This window comes from Taudactylus pleione, unplaced genomic scaffold, assembly GCF_031769625.1.
Source record: "Taudactylus pleione unplaced genomic scaffold, aTauple2 ptg000774l, whole genome shotgun sequence".
Lineage (NCBI taxonomy): Eukaryota > Metazoa > Chordata > Amphibia > Anura > Myobatrachidae > Taudactylus > Taudactylus pleione.
The window spans coordinates 3,469,418-3,489,541 of record NW_028285176.1 but is presented as its reverse complement, the minus strand read 5'-3'; the positions used below and the strand labels follow the sequence as shown (position 1 = coordinate 3,489,541).

The 20,124-nt window shown below is 40.8% G+C and overlaps 1 protein-coding gene across 1 annotated transcript in view; it reads right to left on the bottom strand.

Annotated features, from left to right (window-relative positions):
• Positions 1–20,124, bottom strand: part of STK10 (serine/threonine kinase 10) — a 116,261-nt gene that overhangs the window by 37,082 nt on the left and 59,055 nt on the right. Inside the window, exons 3-9 of the mRNA XM_088457634.1 lie at positions 18,223–18,271; positions 17,023–17,172; positions 9,686–9,758; positions 7,343–7,537; positions 5,840–5,921; positions 3,921–4,052; positions 3,097–3,621 (exon numbers count right to left, since the gene is read on the bottom strand). Coding sequence (XP_088313760.1) covers positions 3,097–3,621; positions 3,921–4,052; positions 5,840–5,921; positions 7,343–7,537; positions 9,686–9,758; positions 17,023–17,172; positions 18,223–18,271 — 1,206 coding nt within the window. The remainder of the gene's footprint in view (positions 1–3,096; positions 3,622–3,920; positions 4,053–5,839; positions 5,922–7,342; positions 7,538–9,685; positions 9,759–17,022; positions 17,173–18,222; positions 18,272–20,124) is intronic.

Genomic DNA, 20,124 nt, shown 5'->3' with positions numbered 1-20,124 from the left:
GGTCACATGTTGATAACATTTCAGGAATGCAAAGAAGCAGGTTGGTGGAGAACTTCCAGGAAGCACCGGGGGTTGGGGGGGGGGGGGGGGGGGGGGGGGGGTGATGCCAGCAATCTGGATGAATCATTTACAGCTTCATCAACACCAGGAATGACATAGAAATGCAGTGCTATAATGATTGTGTGCACACTGCACATTAGTTTCACTATTGTGATACTATGATAGACACCAACACTACACAATTCTACTAATTGAAAATCTGTTTCTCTTTCTCTCCATTAGCAAGTGACAACTTTAATACAACAAAACCAGTCTGTGTTTCCCTTTAATCTTTTGTGTTGTAATGCTTCCATATCTAGTCCATTCATACGGCCTCATTCAGTGACCAAATGGAATCCTGTTGCGCAGCATTTAGTGAGGAGGCAAAACAGAAGACCTAGTGACGGAATGAATGCAACAGCAGCAACATGACCAAGAACACGGATATGAATACTGAGTACAACATTCCAGAAAAGCAGTATAAGCCTGAAGCCTAACGGAGCTATCACATAGCAGCAATAATCCTCTATCCAACTCTAGAGCTAACCCTCTCTCCAACACTGCTACATGCTGCATAATCATTATTGCTAAACTTCCCATACATTCCAGTATCAAGAAATCGCTGTCAAAAGTTTTATTATGTCCCTGTTTTATACTGATGTATGTTTTCTCCCTTATGCAGCTTTATGAAGCACTGTTGCCTTAGAAATCACCAATAATAACAACAACATACAGCTTTAGGTGACATGCCTGATCTCAATCAATCACCCCCGGACCTAAGCCAGGCAGATGAAATACCGACGCCGGAAGGCCAGCAGCTGGAGATCCCGACTGAGGTAAGTAACACCCCTAACCCTTCCCTTTCCTCCCCTTAACCCTAACCCTCCCTTAGGGGTGCCTAAACCCTATTTCCCCCCCCCCCCTAGTGCCTAACCCTAAACCCACCTCCCCGCACCCTAAACCTAACCCTCTCAGTGGGGGGTGCCTAAATCTAACCTCCCAACGGTGGTGCCTGACCCTAACCCCCCCCTTCCCCTAGCCTAAACCTAGCCCCTCCCCCCCCCCCGCGACTAAGTGCTCCCGACGCCCGGCTTACCTATGATCGGTTTGCCAGGAGTCGGGATTTCGGTGTGTGGCTGATGATAGGCGTCGGTATTTAGACACCTATCATTAGTCCCATGCTGGGATTTCATAGTTGGGAAGCCGGCGATCGGCATTTCAACCAACGGCTTCTTGACTACATCCCGGGAAGTCATTGTAGTAATTTGCAGAGGAGTGCGGTGGATGTAGATCATCAAGAGAGGAAGATCAGTCATAAGGCACTTAGAACTGATTGAAACAAAGATAAGTGAGAGGAGTGCAATGAAGAGACTCCAGTAGTTCAAACAGAAAAGATGACAAAAGAAAGATATTGTGAATGCATCTTAGAAGTGTATTCTAGCATAAAAATATCAACAGAATGTTTGTAAGCAGGATGAATAGTGAGGTTGCAGGCTAGTCAGTGAGGGTTATTTCAGAGGAGGTGGTAATGTTGGGAGGATAAAGTTCTACATCTCCAAAACAGAATTTAAAGTAGCATTGGGGTGTTTGGAATAAGAGTGTGACTTGATCACACAAGATAGTGGAAATATGTCAGGGATCAGGAAAGTGGTAGAAGATTTGTGTGTTATCAGTATAAATGGTATGGAAGGCCAAAATGGCAATGGTAAATTAATTAATTTAGAAAAAAACACAAGGAGTATTTGTATAGGGCAATATCCGGGAGCTGCCAAAAACTAAAAAGGAGTGTGAAGTGTGTGGAGAATATTTTAATCAGATATGTTGATAGCAGCAGAGAAGTCCCAAGGAATGAGAACACATTAGTGACCCTCTGACTTTTTATTGCAAGTGATATTTGATAATTTTTGTGAATGCAGTCTCCATGAAATGTTGGGGTGGAAGTTCAGCTGCAGAGAGTAAAAGTTAATGAGAGTAGGAGAATGGGAGATAGGCAGTCAAACACAATCTAATGTATGGTATTGGCAAAGTGAGGAGAGAAATGTTGAAAGGAGGATGGGAATATGTAGACAGAGTGACCTAGAGTTGGGCATGCAGTGGGTGAGGGTGAAAAAAGGCAATGGGATGCACAGTGAGAAGATGGAGTTACGGTTGGAGTTCAAGGTAGTTAAAATGTTTTCAGGGTGAAGAGAAAAGCATGAGCAGGGAGCAGGGATTGCATGGTGCCAAAGGTTTTTTGTGAGAAAAGACAACATGGGACATTTATTTGTGAGTGCAATAGCCATATATGCTTTTGTTGGTCAGTGAGCGAGATGGGTGCAGGGACCAAAGAGGTTTATGAGCCCAAAGGCAAAGAATGTAGTGGAGGAATAAAAATGATGGGAGGGGGGGGGGGGGGGGGGGGGGAGGAGACATGATGCTGAATGTAACAATGTGCCCCTGACTTATAAAAATAATATAATTTTAAAACTATTACCTAGACTTAAATGCAGGTAGACAGATTTTAAGCTCTTTACAAATAATTTTTAACAATTTCTTGCTGGTGTTCTTTAAAGGCCACAAACACTGTTGCAAATATATCACCTGAGAGTAATTTATGCAAAACAACTATCTACCTGGATATATATTTGTTTTGATAGAATGCATTCCCCTCTGTTTACTATGTTTATTTTTCATAGGGCACCATTTGACTTGCAAGGTAAAGCAGTATAAACAATGCCTACAAAAATGTCACACTGTATTCCCTGATCATACATTGCTTTCAAACATCCATTATAAAAATAGCTGCCCTGGGTATTTAATTCCCTCGTGTAACTTGGAAAATTACACAAATAGCTGAGGGCCCCCAACTTCTGGCTCCCTAAAGATCCAATTATAAGCCTTTAATAGTGTCATGATGGCTCTAATGCTAAAACATAGAAACTTCTCAGTTTGATAGTGGCAAGATTCCTGACCAAAACTCAAATAAAAGATTATCTGAAATCCATATACATACAGATTTTAGAAATTATTTAGTGGAGAAATTTTAGAACACTTTAGAAAGGTCAGAAAAAATCTTACCCTGATTGACAATGAGCCAGTCTCTTTATTAACGGAGAGATCAGCAGACATGTTCAAGCTGAGGTCCATACTGTCGGAGGCAGAATTACTTCCTGAATCAGAATCCCTTTTGGGTCTACTGCTGAAGAAACGGGAGGAAGACTCAAAGCTTCCATTGGGAACCAGCTCTGCAGCCAGACGCTCGTACTGGCTGCTCTTTGGCCTGTGGCTGTTGCTTGTAGGCAGTCCATGGTCTTTTTCTCTGTCCCGACTATGCTTTTCAGGTGCCCAGTTGTTCTCTATGTGAGGACCAATTAATGGGTTGATAAATATGATATCAGGTTTCACATCTTCTGCACCATTAAGGTTTTGTCCAATGTCCTCAGAAGAACTTTTACTTTCAGCCTTGCTGCTTATAGTACTATCAGGACTGTGGATGTTAGACTGTTCTGTGTGAGGCTTTATTCCGTTACTTATGGGCTGCTTGTATCCCGCTTTATCCTTCTCCACATCAAAATGGTATTTGCCGTTATTCTTTGCAGGAGGCTAAGAAAAGAGAAGATAAAGATTGTAAAAAGCATAAGAAATTAGTCTTCTGTATGACACTCTAAAAGTCTGTTACACGCCATTCATCCAACTTAGATCTTACAGAACGTTACTTATGAGAAGATGCTACAATAACCAACAAACTCTGAAATAAATAAGTTCACATTTTGACCCTGTATCTGCAAACTGCATGATCATTAGGGTATTTTTCTCATGACTCAAAATTTTCAATAAAAAGTGTGACACACCAATACCGACCAACGGGAAGATGATCAAGAATCGGAGGGATTGCTACTTACAGAGACTTGGTCTGGTGTCTCCTCTTCTTCTATTTCTCCATTCTCTTCTATTTCATCCAACACTTCAGCTTTTGCTTCAGCTACGAGATCCCGTAACACTCGGTTACTAGCTACTTTGTTCACAAAGGGGTGCTGTTACATCAAAACAAATAGGGATGTGCATTAAACACAGTCTAGAGCACAAGACAGACATGCAATGAAGGGGACGGAACTTTCTTATCAACATGTAATTAAGAGGGGCATTCAATTAGCCGCGGTAATTTACTGCGTGCTAATTGATCCCCCAGGGATATTCAGGTAGCCCTGTAGGCAGCATTTATTTGAGATTTTTTTTGGGGGGGGTCTGTTCAGACTCGAAAAAAAATCCGAGATAAAAATACATATTAAAAAATGGATAGTTATTTGTTTTCGTGTAACAAAAGTCCTATTTTTTTAAAAGCAAGATCGAGCATGCACAGTATTGGTCTGGATGATGGACAAATGTAAAAAAAAATTTACAATCTAATTGCATTTTTCTTTTTAATTTTCATCACATCATTGCCCTGTATTTACCCAATTCAATTGTTTGTATATGGAATAAATATTGCTGTCATGACTACAGTATCTACATCAGATAAATGTATTTTTTCTATTGCATACAATGTACTAAGTACTGTGAGTTCTAATCTCCCACAGATTTCTGAGATATTAAGTCAAATTGACTTTGACCAACTACTTGTAATAAACTTTGTTTTAATATGATGTAGTAATTAAATCTCAACAACTCAAAAAATTTGAAAAATCTACCAGCCATTCTTGCAGCCCCTCAAGAAGTCTATTTCGCTAGTTTTTAGGTTTGTCCCCCCACTTTTTATTTTTTCGCCCCAAAAAGTACGTCTTTTTTTGGATGATGTTCTGATGTAAATTTTTATTTTTTGGCCAATTTGATCTTTGGGGGCTGTCCCAAGGGTTCTGAGTCTTTTTCCCACATTTGCACCCCAATATAAAGATTTGGCATTTTTTTTTCACCTCCTATTCATTGGAGATACTTTTTCGCCTATCACAATGCTTAGGCGAAATCGTCCTAGAATTGATATGGAGATACTTTGAAAACAGGCGAAAAGTCCAAATTGGCGAAAACTTCTCCAAACCGCACATTTCGCCTCTAACTTGAATCCGGCCCTTAGTTTGCATGTAGTGTACCAGGCACTTAGAATCAGTTTTTCTTTCCACAAATTAATTCATATAAATTCACAGATAAAGCATACTGTAGGTATGCATGGTACAGGTCACAGATTTCAGGCCTGTCTTTACTTTTTTACACTAGATTATGTACTTTTTTCTTAATTTTGTGTTTTAATTCACTTATAGTGTACTATGTATTTAGGATTATTGTTTTGGTGCGGCTGAGACAAAAAATCTGTGGCACGCTAATCGGGGCTATCTGGAGTGAGTCAGGGATGTGGACAAATCGGTATGCTGAGCCATACATGTTGTGTTTTGCGTTCACTTGTGCATGGACAGCATATGTACCTAGTTTGCAACGTCTTCAGCCTGTACATAGCAGGTGCAAAAGACGCACAGTTTAACATTTGGATATGCATATAATTGCTTCTCTGAAAAATACATACTTAGTTTAGCATGTCCTTACCGAAATTTGCCTATGTGAGAATTCCCACCACACCTCTGCTATCAAAATGCTTAATGTGTTCCAGGTTGCAATGGTACATTCCTTGTGTTACATTTCTTGTAATGTACAGTGTAAAAATACGCAAAATGCACCATGCCGTCTGGCGTAGGGCTACCTAACTTTAATATTCTGTATAAATATAACAACTTCTAAATCTGTAAAACTAAGTCATGAGGGAACAAAAACTAAAATATTAGCAAGACAGAGGAATCTTCAGATAATCATTATGGGATGCAGAGGTCTGGCTCACCTCCAGTAGATGTACCGCGCTTGGCCTGGTCTCCGGATTCTTATCGAGAGCTTTTTTCAGGAAGTCCCGGAACTCCTGAGACCTTACAACAACACAACAGTTGGCGATGTCATTAGAGACACAGTACAACAGGGAACATATCAAAAGCTTGAAGCATTCTTTAACTTACTCACTTCCCTAGCAGATCTGGCAATGCTCCAGAGCAAGGCTACAGAGATCAATGATTTGTAAGAGTGGACAAGTGTCCGAAATTACTTATTGTCTAAATATGTAAACGGAAGCTACTAATGATATATTTATTTATTTATAACCATTACAGCTGGATACACACTTAGAACACATTGTACTTTTATATGTTATCCACTTATTTTGCCAAGTTCTCAAATCCTGTGTTTTTTTTCCTTTTATACTAGCTGGGATACCCGGCGTTGCCCGGGTTGAAGACTGGACCCTGAAGTACACCTGCAGTCTTTACTTGTTTACATTGTCCTTGCCTATAACCCCATTCCATTGATCCTGAAAACGACTCCATTGTATGGTGCCCGAGTTGACTCTGTTGCCCGCCGCTCCTCCTGCACCCAGTCACGCACACAAGTTGGGCCTGTCCAGTCAGGGCCGTCGAGGTGGACCCAGATGTCAGTTGATTTGGTGCCGGCCCGCCAGCTGGTGCAGTGGAAAGCAGTCATGGAGAGACAGCGCCGCCGGACGCGATGAAATCAGAGCTCACAGACCATCAGCAGTGGCAGGCTCGTTATTGGCTGCTGGTCAGTGAGCTCCAATTGGCTCGTGGCCAGTGCCAGATTCAAATTGTGCCAGCATTGTCTGTCCACGTCTGCCGCTGCGCCAGCTGTAACTAGACATCCCGGCCCCAAATCCACACCTGCTGGCAGCTGATGGCACACAGAGGGCACACAGAGACTGCTAGAGGGATACAGGGAGGGCATAATGTGTAGGGGGCACTACTATTGTGTGAAATAATGTGATATATGGGGCACTACTACTAAGTGGCATAATCTGTAAGGGGTATAATGTGGCATAATCTGTAAAGGGTATAATGTGTAAGGGGACTTACTGTGTGGCATAATGTATAAGGGGCACTACTATTGGGTGGCATAAGGTGTATAAGGGGTACAACTGTGTGGCATAACCTAAATGGGGACTGTGTGGCATATTATGAATGAGCTCTGTGTGGGGGCAAATGTATGTGTGTGTTTTTTTGGTTTTCTTTTACCTCTGGGGGTCGTTTTAAGATCTTGCTATGTGGCCCACAAAGTTCCAAAGGAAGGGAAGGGAAGGGAAGGAAGGAAGGACCGGCACACAGCAAGCTATTAGTGTGTGTTGCAATTATAAACAACCAATATTCTGAATCAGGTTTCTAAAAAAAAATCTACAAAACATATGTTAAAAATAACAAATTTTTTGGAAAGTCTAACAATACATTTTGATATCATTTACAAGACAGATAACTATGACAGGGTTAAAAACTAAAATTAGAACCCTTACCACTTTGAAGGGGCAGAAAGGGTGGGTGGTTCTGATTTGGCAATTTTTAACAGAACACGCATGGGATTAAGTTCATGGTGTGGTGGTTCAATTTGAGCCATTTCAATGAGCGTTATACCCAAAGACCAGATATCAGCTTTGTAGTCATATGGAGCATCCTTCATAGTCTCGCACATCACTACCTCCGGGGCCATCCTGGAAGCAGAGAATCAGACGTTACGATAATCAAGACCGTTCTCAGTGTTACATCAACTGCTGCATATTTCCCAATGTGCTGTACTGCCATAACGGGGCAACGAACAAGGAAAAAGTCTGAGTAAATGGAAAGCACATTGATGAAACACATTCCTCTTACATCTGGATATCAGTATGCTGCAATGCACAGAACAAAACAACTGGCTGCGACATCCAACATTCCTTATTTAAAGCAGCAATCGCTCCCCGTGAAAAACAAGGATGCAGGAGAAGTTTCTCTTTCATTATGCAGACAATCAGCTGAAAGGGGAAAAGCTCACACGCCAGTTCACTTTTAAGAAGTCCATGTCATTACAGCATTTCTCATTCTCCTCAAACAGCCCCCGTGATAACAATGCAGTTCTCCTGGATTTAATCACGCACATCATTTATAACAGCAGCAAAGAAAGTGGAGTACAAATATACTTTTAAATCTTAATAGTTTAGAACATAGTCATCCTGTAAGAGTTGCTTTCCATAATATATATACACATGAAACAAATATTCCAAAAGGCACAAAACTACAATTAAAATGCTCCCAATAAGACAATGAGAATTGTAAATGCTAATTAAGCAAATTACGCTTTTATTATAACAAGAGTGGGGTTTCTGCTAAGTTTGGCGTAAGTCCAATAGGCTTTCCTAAAACGCACATGTTAGCACTGCGCATGCTCACATTAAGAGGTGTAAGTCTACGTCCATGTGCAGATCTGGTACCTGTACCTCATTACACTAAGGAGCCAGAATACAGGAGCAAAGGAGGATGTCAAACGCAGATCAAGCACAGTATTTAAGCACATGGAGTTTTACATACACCTGTCAATTGCAGTATAATTTGTGGGTGCCTGAGAGCTGATGCAAATACAGGCAGATGATGACCGTGACAGCACTAGCTAGGTGCTTCCCATTGGCTGTTTGCAGATCCCAATTAATGCTTCCCTCATTCATGGTGTCTAGAGTATATGATTTTTTAGGAAACTTGCATTTGGACAAAAAAAGAGGAAAACTATTCCTACTGTAATATATAGGGATTTATTTTTATTTAACTGAAACCTAATAGTAAATGCATTTTGTGCTGTCAAAACAAAGGTTTAAAAAAAACTCTCTGGTTGTGTGTATTTGGGGGTAACTGCCCCTGATAAACCTGGTACTTCTACTAGCGCAGAGCTACGTACGGGTCTGCAGTCACTGCTTTTATGAGCAGCTTTTTAGAACTTTTTTCCTCAGCTTGAACTATGCAATGTTACACTGTTTATCCAACAATCAGGCATTTTTGTACATGCCACTATCCTGTACTTTTAGGAATTGCATTACTTTATCTTTCCAGCTTTCTTTTATGTGCTTTGAAACTGCACTGCTCAGCTCTGATTATTAGATACAACTGGGATTGCATGGGCTGAATAAAAATTTGAGGGCAATACATTTAGGTTTTAATCACTTGTGAATATTATCACTTTAAATTGGTCTATGTGGGGTTCCTCAAAGGGTTATCCTCCTCATATTAAGCATGTTTCTTACCCTCTTCTGAGAAGGATTACTGCTTACATTGGTTCTACATGAGGAAACATTTACCAGTTTCAGCAATACTAAAGTATCCCCTCAGGAGGAGCCAAGCAAAGCAGCCATACATTGTTTCCCTCACATAAAAGAGAGAGTGCTGCTCTATGATGATAGCCATGGAGACGATAACACACTGTATATAAATCCCCTCTGTAGGGTTACATTCACTCCTGCAGCATGTTTAGCTCATTAATTCCTGGAATAGCTGACGCCCAGGGAACAGTCTGCAAGAGACGTGCCTGGTTTAAAAGGATCAGAGTTGTTTGGTGACTGCTGAAAAGGTACAGGACAGGTTTTCAAATAAAATAATTCCATGTGTGAAGTCATTTAGATGGTTCTCATCTGTAGACAACTCAGCCAGCCAATCAGCACACACCTCTCTACATTCCATCATTACTACAAGTGTATAGTAAAAGGTCAGACATTCAGATAGCTGCAGCAAGTGGAAATTATTAAATATTTTGCTTTCTATTTAAAAAGGTGGCAAAAGAAATATTCCTTCAATATTTGAAAATACCAATATAAGCAGGAGGCTTTTCACATACTTACCAGTATGGGGTGCCGATGAAGGAATCCCTTCTTTGCAGAGTCTTCACGTTTCTTGCTGATACTCCAAAGTCCGCTGCAATGAGAGAGAAACAAGACAGGGGGGGAGAGATGGTCAGTTGTCAGGCTGTTGTAAGTTTGATACAATTTGGACATTTTGAAAATTTAGTAAATGTTCATTGAATATGGTAAAATAAACCCAAACAGATCAGCTTGGTGCCCTTGTTTAAAAAAAAATAAATATTGTCTTTATTCTTGTATTTTTCATTATGATCCTCTGGGATCTACTCTAGTTGTATACTAGTCATTATATTATACAAATAGGTGCAGCCCATTATACAGTTGAGTTGAAGTGAGCTAATTGGTGTTCATTCAAGCACCTTGCATAACCTGCGCAGTTCCTCTTCCTGTCTGGGGTGTTGCTCTCCTCTGGTGCTTCTAGCACACTCAGCTGGTGCAATAAACTGCTGAGATACAGACCAGGGTGTGCTAGAAGCACCAGATGGGTTGTGACAGGTGCAGGGTGCTAGAATGAACACTAATAATAATCTGATAAATCAATGACATTATATCATAGCTGGAATTTTATAGCTCAGAATGACATTTAAAGATATGCTGGAGGCACAAAATGAATAGCACATCACTTGTATTTCTATGCACATAACAGTTAGTGAAGGTATTAAGTCTGCATTTCTGTATTCCTGCAACACTGTCCAATGGGATGTTATCAAATTGCTTCTGGAATTACAGCATTATTAGATTGCTATGAACTGTTGCTAGAGCTAAGGTTTAGCCTAGTAACTGTGCTGTTCAGCTCAGCAGCTACCTTTGCCCCATTTGCATGCATCATTAGTCTGAGCCTTTGTCACTTCACTGGAAGCTGCTGGCCTGTGCTGTAGGTTATTTGGCAGATACAGAACAACACTTACAGAGCCAGAATGCCTACCAGTGATTGTAGCATGAAGTAATGTATGCAGCTCTGCAAAACTTTATTCATATTGCTGCACTAGAATACTTGATTTGTACTGCCGTCAGAGCAAGGAACTGCTGAAAGAGTGCAAGGGCCATAGAAAAGGGTACTTCAAGGACGTATAAACTATGAGATCGTGGACCTAAAGCATTATAAGTATGTTGTTACTAGCAATCGTGTCTATTATGGGCTCTATTTACTACAATCCGCATATTGAATGCGGATTGTAGTGTGATATTACCGAGTGAATTCGCATTGCGAATTCAGGCAATATCACAGGGATTTACTATAAATCCCTTGCAGGGACAGAGCTTGTGATAAAGCTCTGTCCCTGCGGATCCCATCCGCACTCTAGTCGCGGTATTTTCGGAAAAAATACCGCGACTAAGAGCCCGCACATGCGTCGACCCACCGTCGCTGCTACCCCCCACCGACGCTAAGCCCCTCCCCCCCATGATCGCGGACCCCCGCGACCCCCCCTCCCTTCATTACACTTACCTGCATCCTCATGGCCTCCGGTGATCTTCTCCGGGCTTCCCGATCAGGTGATCTCCCATACTGCACTGGGACCCGATCACCTGATGACCGGGACGCAGTGCACTATGGGAGACCAGCTGACCGGAGAGGAGCCATCACCGGAGGCCCGATCACCGGTCCCTGGATTCAGGTAAGTAAAAAAATGTTTAAATTTTTTTTTTCCTTTTTTTTTACAGCAATCAGCTTGCGGTCTGTTTAGACCACATAGCTGATTACTGGTATCGGCTCCCGCCTCTGCTCTCCCCGTTAGAGCAGAGTGGGAGCCAGGTAACCGGGGGAGACCCTGGATAACGCCACCTCCAGGTGGCGTTATTATCACAGGGCTTCACCCGGTATTTTTTTCACATTTATTTTTAGTAACTATGGTCGGATCACATTTCCCATTACAGTTATAGGAAATGCGATCTGCTTTACTAAAAATAAGTGATACTAGGGGTTGGAGTAGAATTTTACTAATTCTACTACAATTGCCCTGTAATAACTACAGGTGAAACTAAAATAATGTGAAAAGGGTGTGAAAACACCCTTTTTCACTTTATTTTAGTAAAAATAATGTTAATAAATAGAACCCTATGTCTGTTATGGTTACAACCCATCAACTGCTGAAGTTTTTAATTGAAATAGGTCAACGGATTATGAAAAGATACCAGTCAGGGCATTTCCCAGGCACTTACTTCCTTGCATACTTAGCGCCCACTAAAACTGGTCAGGCAGCCACAACCAATGTCGTTTTTTTTTCACTTTATTGAGACAATGTAGCATCACTATACAAAAAGTTAACCCTCACTAATTCCTGTAATAGTATTTTGCTTTACTACAAAGTGCTCTGTGCAAATGATGTGCATAGATCCATCTTCTCCGCCCCAGCCTCAGCATAGCCAGAACTCCAGTGTTGCACAGCTATACCCTATTCTAGACCATGTGTCAAAATTGGTTTCATTTCTTGGCACTGATTATATCATGATGAATAACAAATCTACAAGCAGCACACACGACAGAAGTGGTAATGAGAACACCAGCTGTCTATACATGCAGAAGAGAAGAGATACTGGAGATTGGGCAGTGGGTCAGTGTCTAAAACAAGGGTCATCAAAAGACAAAAAAACAAAACCCTTTCAATAGAACAGAAAGCTCCATGGATGGGAGAATTGGCAATATATGACAGTGCCCAAGAAATATAAAAATAAATACTATACCTAAAGATCTGTCTGTGCTTTGCTAGCAGCAAATGCCATTGATTCTAAGCATGCAGGTCTACAGAGCGTTACACTGAAGTAAGAGACACTTCTAGAAGACAGATCCAGGGGGGGGGGGGGAAGTACAATCTATGGTTACTGCTATAACTTAGCAGGTGTTAGCTGTGCACCCAGATAGGAAAAGGATCAAACAAAAGGGTCTGTTTCAGGTTTTACAGCTAGGTTAAGAACAATTCCCTTTAATGCCTAGAATGGAAAGCCTGTAAAATATACTGTCTATTCTCTAGGGCTGTTTTATTAGAAGGGCAGCATCTTTACAGGATCTCAGCAGATCTGAGACATTCTCATTTTTCTGCTTTGTTCCCAGCAATAAGAGGATTCCTGAAGCAGAGAAGAGCTGTATGTCAGTATTTGTTTAGCAGTGAAGCAATACAGGGCAGCAGGTTTATAAAGGTCTAACGGCTGTCCTCACTAAGAGGACAGTGAACATCTGTAATACCGGAAATTAATGGCTAAAGTTACTGTACTTTCCCTAAATAGACTGAATGCTTCAAAAATTCTACCAACAACTATAACAAAAAAAAAAAAAAGTTAAAAGGACCGCATAAACTTAAAATGTAAATTTTAAAGATACAGAACTGGCACAGCCCTGGGACAAATCTCTTCGTGTAGCAGCCCCGAGGTTCCTTCTAGGGTTCAGGGAGGGACACTCTAGGAAAATATTTTCTAGTACTTGACTAGTTGGGAGTGATCTCTTCTAATGTAATTTCAGAGTTACGTTGTTGTGCAGAGTAAGGGGACAATTTAAGAAAGCTCAGCTCAAGGAAAAAGATTAGTTTTAACCTCTGGGGCTGTAGAGTTGTGTTGGGCATTTAAACACTTTTATAATCGTAGTATCATAAGAGAGCAATTATTTTTTTCTTGTTAAAGTAATGCCGTTTTAATCCCAACAGTTTGTTATTCCTGTCTGTGGCCATATGATTTAGTCCTAGTATTATTCAAGCTATTCATAGTTAATGATGATAGATTGCATAAATCACTGCACTTTCATGTGCAAGACAACTGCTGAAGAAAGACACAGCTCATGCAATTAATTTCTTAGGTAGCATGCCTGTATTAAAATACAGGAGTCTGACACTGCCGTTAAAGGAAATCTTCAACAGAGCTCATAATGCATTATGTTATGTGCATGTAGCTCTGTACAGGCCATCTCAGAACATCATAATACATAAATAACCCTTAGCTTCTACTGTACTTGTACAACATTATCTTGCACAGATTTTGCCTCTTAACTGTAAACTAGACAATCTCACAGTAGTCAGGATATCAGACTATAGGCCACCATCCAGAGATGCTGGGTCGGCGGATCGGTGAAATACAACATGGTCGATTTCACAGATTTGCCGATCACGATCAAAAAATAATCATGATTGGCAGATCGATGAAAAACATGTAGAATTTCACCAATCCTGCAATGGACCGCGGAACATCGATGTCTGCCGGTCAGCATTTCCGACCGGCGGATCGTTGTTTCTAATTCACATCGATCCGTCGCTGATGTATGGGGGCCTTATTACAGACCTGTACTTAAAATCTAAAAACAGCTTCCTCATTACTGACATGTAGCTACACACCTAATGCCTGAGCAGGCAGGTGTGGAATTATAGTAGTATGGGGCTGGGAGAGTGAAAATGGTGGTATGGGGAAAGGAGGGAAATTTCTGCCCTTGGTTACCACACTTCCTTGTGACAGCACTGACACCAGTAGCTCTTTCACTTTATGGGGGAGATTGGTCAACCATTCCAAAATGGAAAAGTGGAGGAGCTACCAATAGCAACCAATCAGATTCTATCACTTTCTAGAGTGACTGTTCTAGATAAATGACAGCTAGATTCCGATTGGATTCTATGGCTATCACCTCCTCTTTACCTTTGATGAGGTTTGATAAATCTCCTACAGAAGTGCCCTCACTCGTCTTTGCTGCATTCGCGCCAAACAGCCCCTCTTTTGGCGTGCCTGGTCCCGTGAGACTGTTAGCGCCGAGACATGTTTTGCTAAGTCGCAATGTGATGCAACTAGGATGCACCAGGACACTGCGCCGATTAATTTGATACGCGACACTTGTTTATCTGTGTGCGACTGAGTCTCTCAATCAGCATATGAAGTGCTACAATGAAGTGGCCCCAGTTTTCTTCCACACCAAGTTCTGTTTTCAGTCTCCGTTGCACACAGACATAACAGGCTCTCTTTTTGTAAGATGAACGCTCATATGCTCCTCCAAAACCAATACTTCTAGGACCCAAAAGAGGAAATTCCCCAAATAAGATCTGGCAAGTGATCCTAAACATAGATTCTGGGATCCAACTTGGGTTCCAGACCTTCAGCTTGCACAGCTCTACATTAAGAGCAACACAGATGATTATAGTAACAGACCATTAAAACTTTCCCTAAGAATGGGGCACTATGCATGTGCTGCACTGCCGATTTATTAATAGAGTTCTAACACATTTCCTTACTGTGGTGTTTCCAGCTTATGGACTTTGTTTTTCACTTTATCCATTAAAGAAAATGCACAGGGAGAACCTGGCTGCACACTCATGTGTAGTGGGTTTAAAACGCACACATCGCAAGTAATTTGTGCTATGTCGCCAATAGGGGGAACCATACTGCCTCCCTTTCTATAATAAGTGTGCGCTATTCAGCATCAGGTACATTCTGGTAGGAAGGGGGATACTGGAGGTCAAACAAACATGCAGCTCCCTCTGCCTAGCGGTACCTGGCCCAATGCTGAACAACATTGATCTAGCTTGGTATCCTTGGGATTTAGGTGTCGGTAGTTAACAATAACAGGTGTGGAGAGGACTGCTTCCAGATTGGACCTAGGAGGGATGAGCACTGGATGACTGCTGAAGGTGATGTACCCGGGTAGAACATCCATCCCTCATACTTTTTTGGTACGCCGGAATTCCCTAAGGATTTTATTTATAAATATTAGTTAATAAATTGCTCATACTGCTTTACACGATGAAAGGTCGTTTGTCTTATGGTTATTTTGGAGGTTTTCCACTTGCTTGATGTGGATCATAGGACTGTTTTCAGCACAACCTAAAGTCCTATCTAGAAGCAAGTGAGGACCTAAAGATACCTTTATAATGTGAGTATTATTCTGGATATAGGAGCTTCACCTTTTTACAAGACGTCACTACGGATATACATCATATGTGTGTTTTTATTTGTTCTCTTTTTTTTCTATATAAGAGAAATACTCTACATATCAGCGCTTGGTGGCCTTCCCCTATTTGTTGTATGTGTATTTAAAAAGGGTTGGTGTTCCTTGGGTCGGACCCGAGCTGCTGAATCTGGAAGTGCAGGTTACACAATACTTTTGTTTGTACTACAAAATAAACCGTGCGATTTAAGGAAAGACGGTGAGGTTCAGCCTCTTCTACACAATAGGGCGCGAGTTAAAAAAAAAATATATATATTACTTTGCGAATCTGTACTATCATTGTAGAACCCAATGCAGATTTAGCGTACGTATTTATCTTGATCTATGGTAAATGATTAAGTCATTGTAAGACGATGTCAAGACTCACAGAACACTGCACATTCTTAAATAAGCATGCCTAAAGTGACTTTGGCAGAGCACCATCTGAATAAGAGCTTATTTTCCTAGAACTGCATCTAAAATTGCACCACACAATCTTCCACAGAAGAACTTGGACATAATTCCTGCAGCACAGTTAAGGCTTGGCTTACCTAATCACACAACTAATTACAAAGTGGTGGGCCTCTAGGGATATTCCACTTCACAGCTAAACATGATTAAAATTAAATGGTTAGCATCTTGGAAAAAAAAAAATTGTTCTTTGATTGCATAACACAAATTCACTGTACTCAGCTTCAGCATTAAGTCTGTGATACAAGAACGCAGCAGTGCTTGCTTGTGTCTATTAACTGGGACGTGTGAAAACACTTAAAACTTTTGGGAATGAGCAGCCTATGCAAACACAATAATGCACAGTCACCACAATAATGTAAGAAATGATTTACCACCACTAGAAAGGAAGGGTTGGGCCTACACATCAGCTCAGTGTCTCACATATTGTTGCAGAAAGCAATTAGTAACAAAAAACTAACCACTGAGAACTTAAGTTGATAGCTAAAGGGAAGTTGAAAAGAAGTTATTTTACTACACAAATGGTCTCCTCATGGATACGGGAGATAGTTGAAATGTCGGCTGTCGGGATAATGGCGCTCAGAAAGCCAACACCAGTCAGAATCTCTGCGCTGGCATCCCGATGGTAAGTAGTGGGGCAAGGGGGCGAGTTAGGAGTTAGGCACTGGGGGGAGGGTTAGAATTAGGTACAGGGGGGAGGGGAAGTTAGGGTACTTACCAGCTGTTAGTATTTTAACCCTGTCGGGATTCTGACCGACGAGATCCTGTACCCAGTCCCATGGATACAACACAATTTTTAGGACTGAAAAAATTACAGACCTATTATTAACATCTATGTAGATAAATGGCTGCAGACTTAGAAAACCAGCTCTGCCAGTGTTGTGGCTCTCAAAACCTCCAGGATGCAGCAACCTGGACGTGCACAAAGTTTGATAAAATGACAGCAATCAGATCTCACCCAGTTTGATGGCTCCATCTTGTGTTAGCAACACATTTCCTGCTTTCAAGTCCCGATGGATGATCTTCATGCTGTGGAGGTAAGCCAGAGCTTCCAACATCTGTTTGCAGATGGCCTGGATCTGAGGTTCTGTCAATCCACGATCCAACTCTGTCAGCAGAAAAAAAACCTCAAGACCATTAACTCATCCAATCAAGTGCACATGTAAATGGGAAGACAGGAAAAAACAAACAAAGTAATTAATTTGCAAGTAAGGGGGTGGGATATTTATCGTGCCACCACAATTATTATTATTTTTTTAAAAAGGTATCACTTGCCAAAATCATTGTTTCTAACATGGCATAGAACATGTACATTGTGCCATTTGGGGAACAGTTCTAAGAACACAGTAGTTTTTTTGTTTTGTTTTTTAATTCCATTTGTGGCCATTAATGTGAGCACTCTCCACGGACAAATTTTTTACAAATTCAGCTAATCCTGATTCCCAACATTTCTGATGTTCAGACATACCTGCAGACACAAACGTCACAGGATTCATGTTTTCACGATACATCAGTATGTAAAATGTTCCTTTTCAGAGTTCTCCAGTTACCCATAAATTTCACTGTTCACCCGATATTGTGACACAGGACAAAGGTTGAGAAACACTAGACTATTTAGAAGCATGCTTTACTTTCTAATAGCATAGTAATTATGACACATTAGTCTCTTTGCAGAAAAAAATTGTGTTTATTGGACATTTGCATTAATCAGAAAGCAGACTAGAGTTGAAGCCTGCTAATGGTGGCAAACGGGTCAGGAGGTGTTTAGGATACATCCCAACAAAATGCTTTCTGGTAAAAATCATCTTGTTAAAATCTTAAAACTTTATGGACTGTTGAGATCATACACCATTCTGGGAACTAAAGCTGAACTTTCTAAATCTAATGTAGCCACCATAAATTTCTTTAAACATGGACTTACGGGTAGTATTATGTTCCTATTTTTATTTCCAGGATACATTTTCTTCTTTCCTAAGATCTAAATGTAACCACTGTACATTTATCTATAAATGGATTTAGGTACAGGGATCTGCACAGATTTGTAACTCCTGTTACCTCATTGGACAACTTCCAAATGTATTTCAACAATGAGGATATTGGGCACAAAATAACACAATCCATATCACCTAATCAAACAAAACCAGGAAAGACTACATACCAAGCATTACTGCATCCACTGCTCCACCTTGACAAAATTCAATCATGATCTGTAAAATAAAAATGACAAGACCCAATCAATGAAAAAATAGCATTTTTACAGATGAAAACATAAGCTGAATGTTTACCCGTCAAACTTTTCATAAATCAGGAAACTCATTACAACCCGATTTTCAGAAAAATGCAGCTTATAGTTTTTCTATTTTTAAAAGTACAACTAAACAAATGTGAAAAAATTTATATATATATTATATATATATATATATATATACACATACACACACACACACATATATATATTTATATATATATATATATATATATATATATACACACACACACACATTGATAGAGATATATATATATATAGATATATATATATATATATATATATATATATATGAGCCTTCCCTTGTTCTACAAGGAGGATTCCTCTTATACTCCAGTGCACATCACACTTACTCCAGAGCCATAAAAAAGAGCAAAAGGAGGAGTACTCTCATAGTGTAGTAATTTGCAAAAAAGGTTTAATCATAAAATCACACACACACACACACATAGAAATTAATAATTACATTAGTAAGATATGTATTGGGCTTATCTGATAATCGCTGGTCATAGAAAAGCGGGGTACACTAGTCCTCAACGCGTTTCGTCCCTTGTAGTATATCTGGACTTCTTCAGGAGGAAGAAGTCCAGATATACTACAAGGGACGAAACGCGTATCGATCCCGTTGTACCTCTGTTATCCAGGTGTCACTGCCAAATACAGTGTGAATCCAATGGCTGCAGTGACGATACACAATAATTATGCAGCATAACTCTCTAGCTCTAAATGTAGGAGAGCGCTGGTGCAGGTACAGCAGGATTTGTCCATCAGAACAGCAGTGTACAAATCAGGAGCCGGCAGTATGGATCACTGACTGAAGGTATAGAAAGAGCGCTACTTGTAATGTATATGCAGCAATCATCAGCGGTGGAGAGATCAGTGTATGTATCCAGAGCCAGCAGCTGAACTCACTGGCAAGGGTACTCAAGGTGTGCTGGTGGCACCTGGGTCGGAAATTGGTGCCTGTGCCATCAAAAATTGTGGGGCAGATGGCTCCATGTGAAAGGTGTCAGACAGCCATGTGAGGTGATCGGGTTAAGCCTGGGTCTGACAATATATTGAAGTGTGTGTGTTAAATAAGAGGATGTGACTTAAGGTGCTTGGGGAGGTGGCCATATGGAGGGGGAGTCGCCAGGGAGGAGATATGGGCAGCCAGGAAATACCGGGGATAAAAGAAGAGGAAGTTACAAGTGAGAAATATTATAAACAGAAAATTGTCCCGAACAGCGCCCCCTGCCCTATGATGTCAAACCACCCTGTTACGGCCCGGATAAATCTCGACAGATATATTTGCATACTTTTAATGATCCTTTAAGGACATGAAAGGGTTCAAGTTATGATAAAAAGGGGCAATAATAGGTGGGCGCGTGGTCTCATGCATCACTACTTTCTATTCTGGAACCTCACAGATACAGTCAGGTCCATAAATATTGGGACATTGACAGAATTTTCAGATTTTGGCCTCTATTCACCACCACAATGGCTTTGAAATGAAACAACCAAGATGTGATTTAACTGCAGACTTTCAGATTTAATTTGAGGGTAATTACATCCAAATCAGGTGAACGGTGTAGGAATTACAACGGTTTCTATATGTGCCTCCCACTTTTTAAGAGTCCAAAAGTAATGGGACAAACTAAACAATCCTAAATCTAACTTTCACTTTTTAATACTTTGTTGCAAATCCTTTGCAGGCAATTACAGCCTGAAGTCTGGAACGCAGAGACATCACCAGATGCTGGGTTTCATCCCTGGTGATGCTGTGCCAGGCCTCTACTGCAAATGTCATCAGTT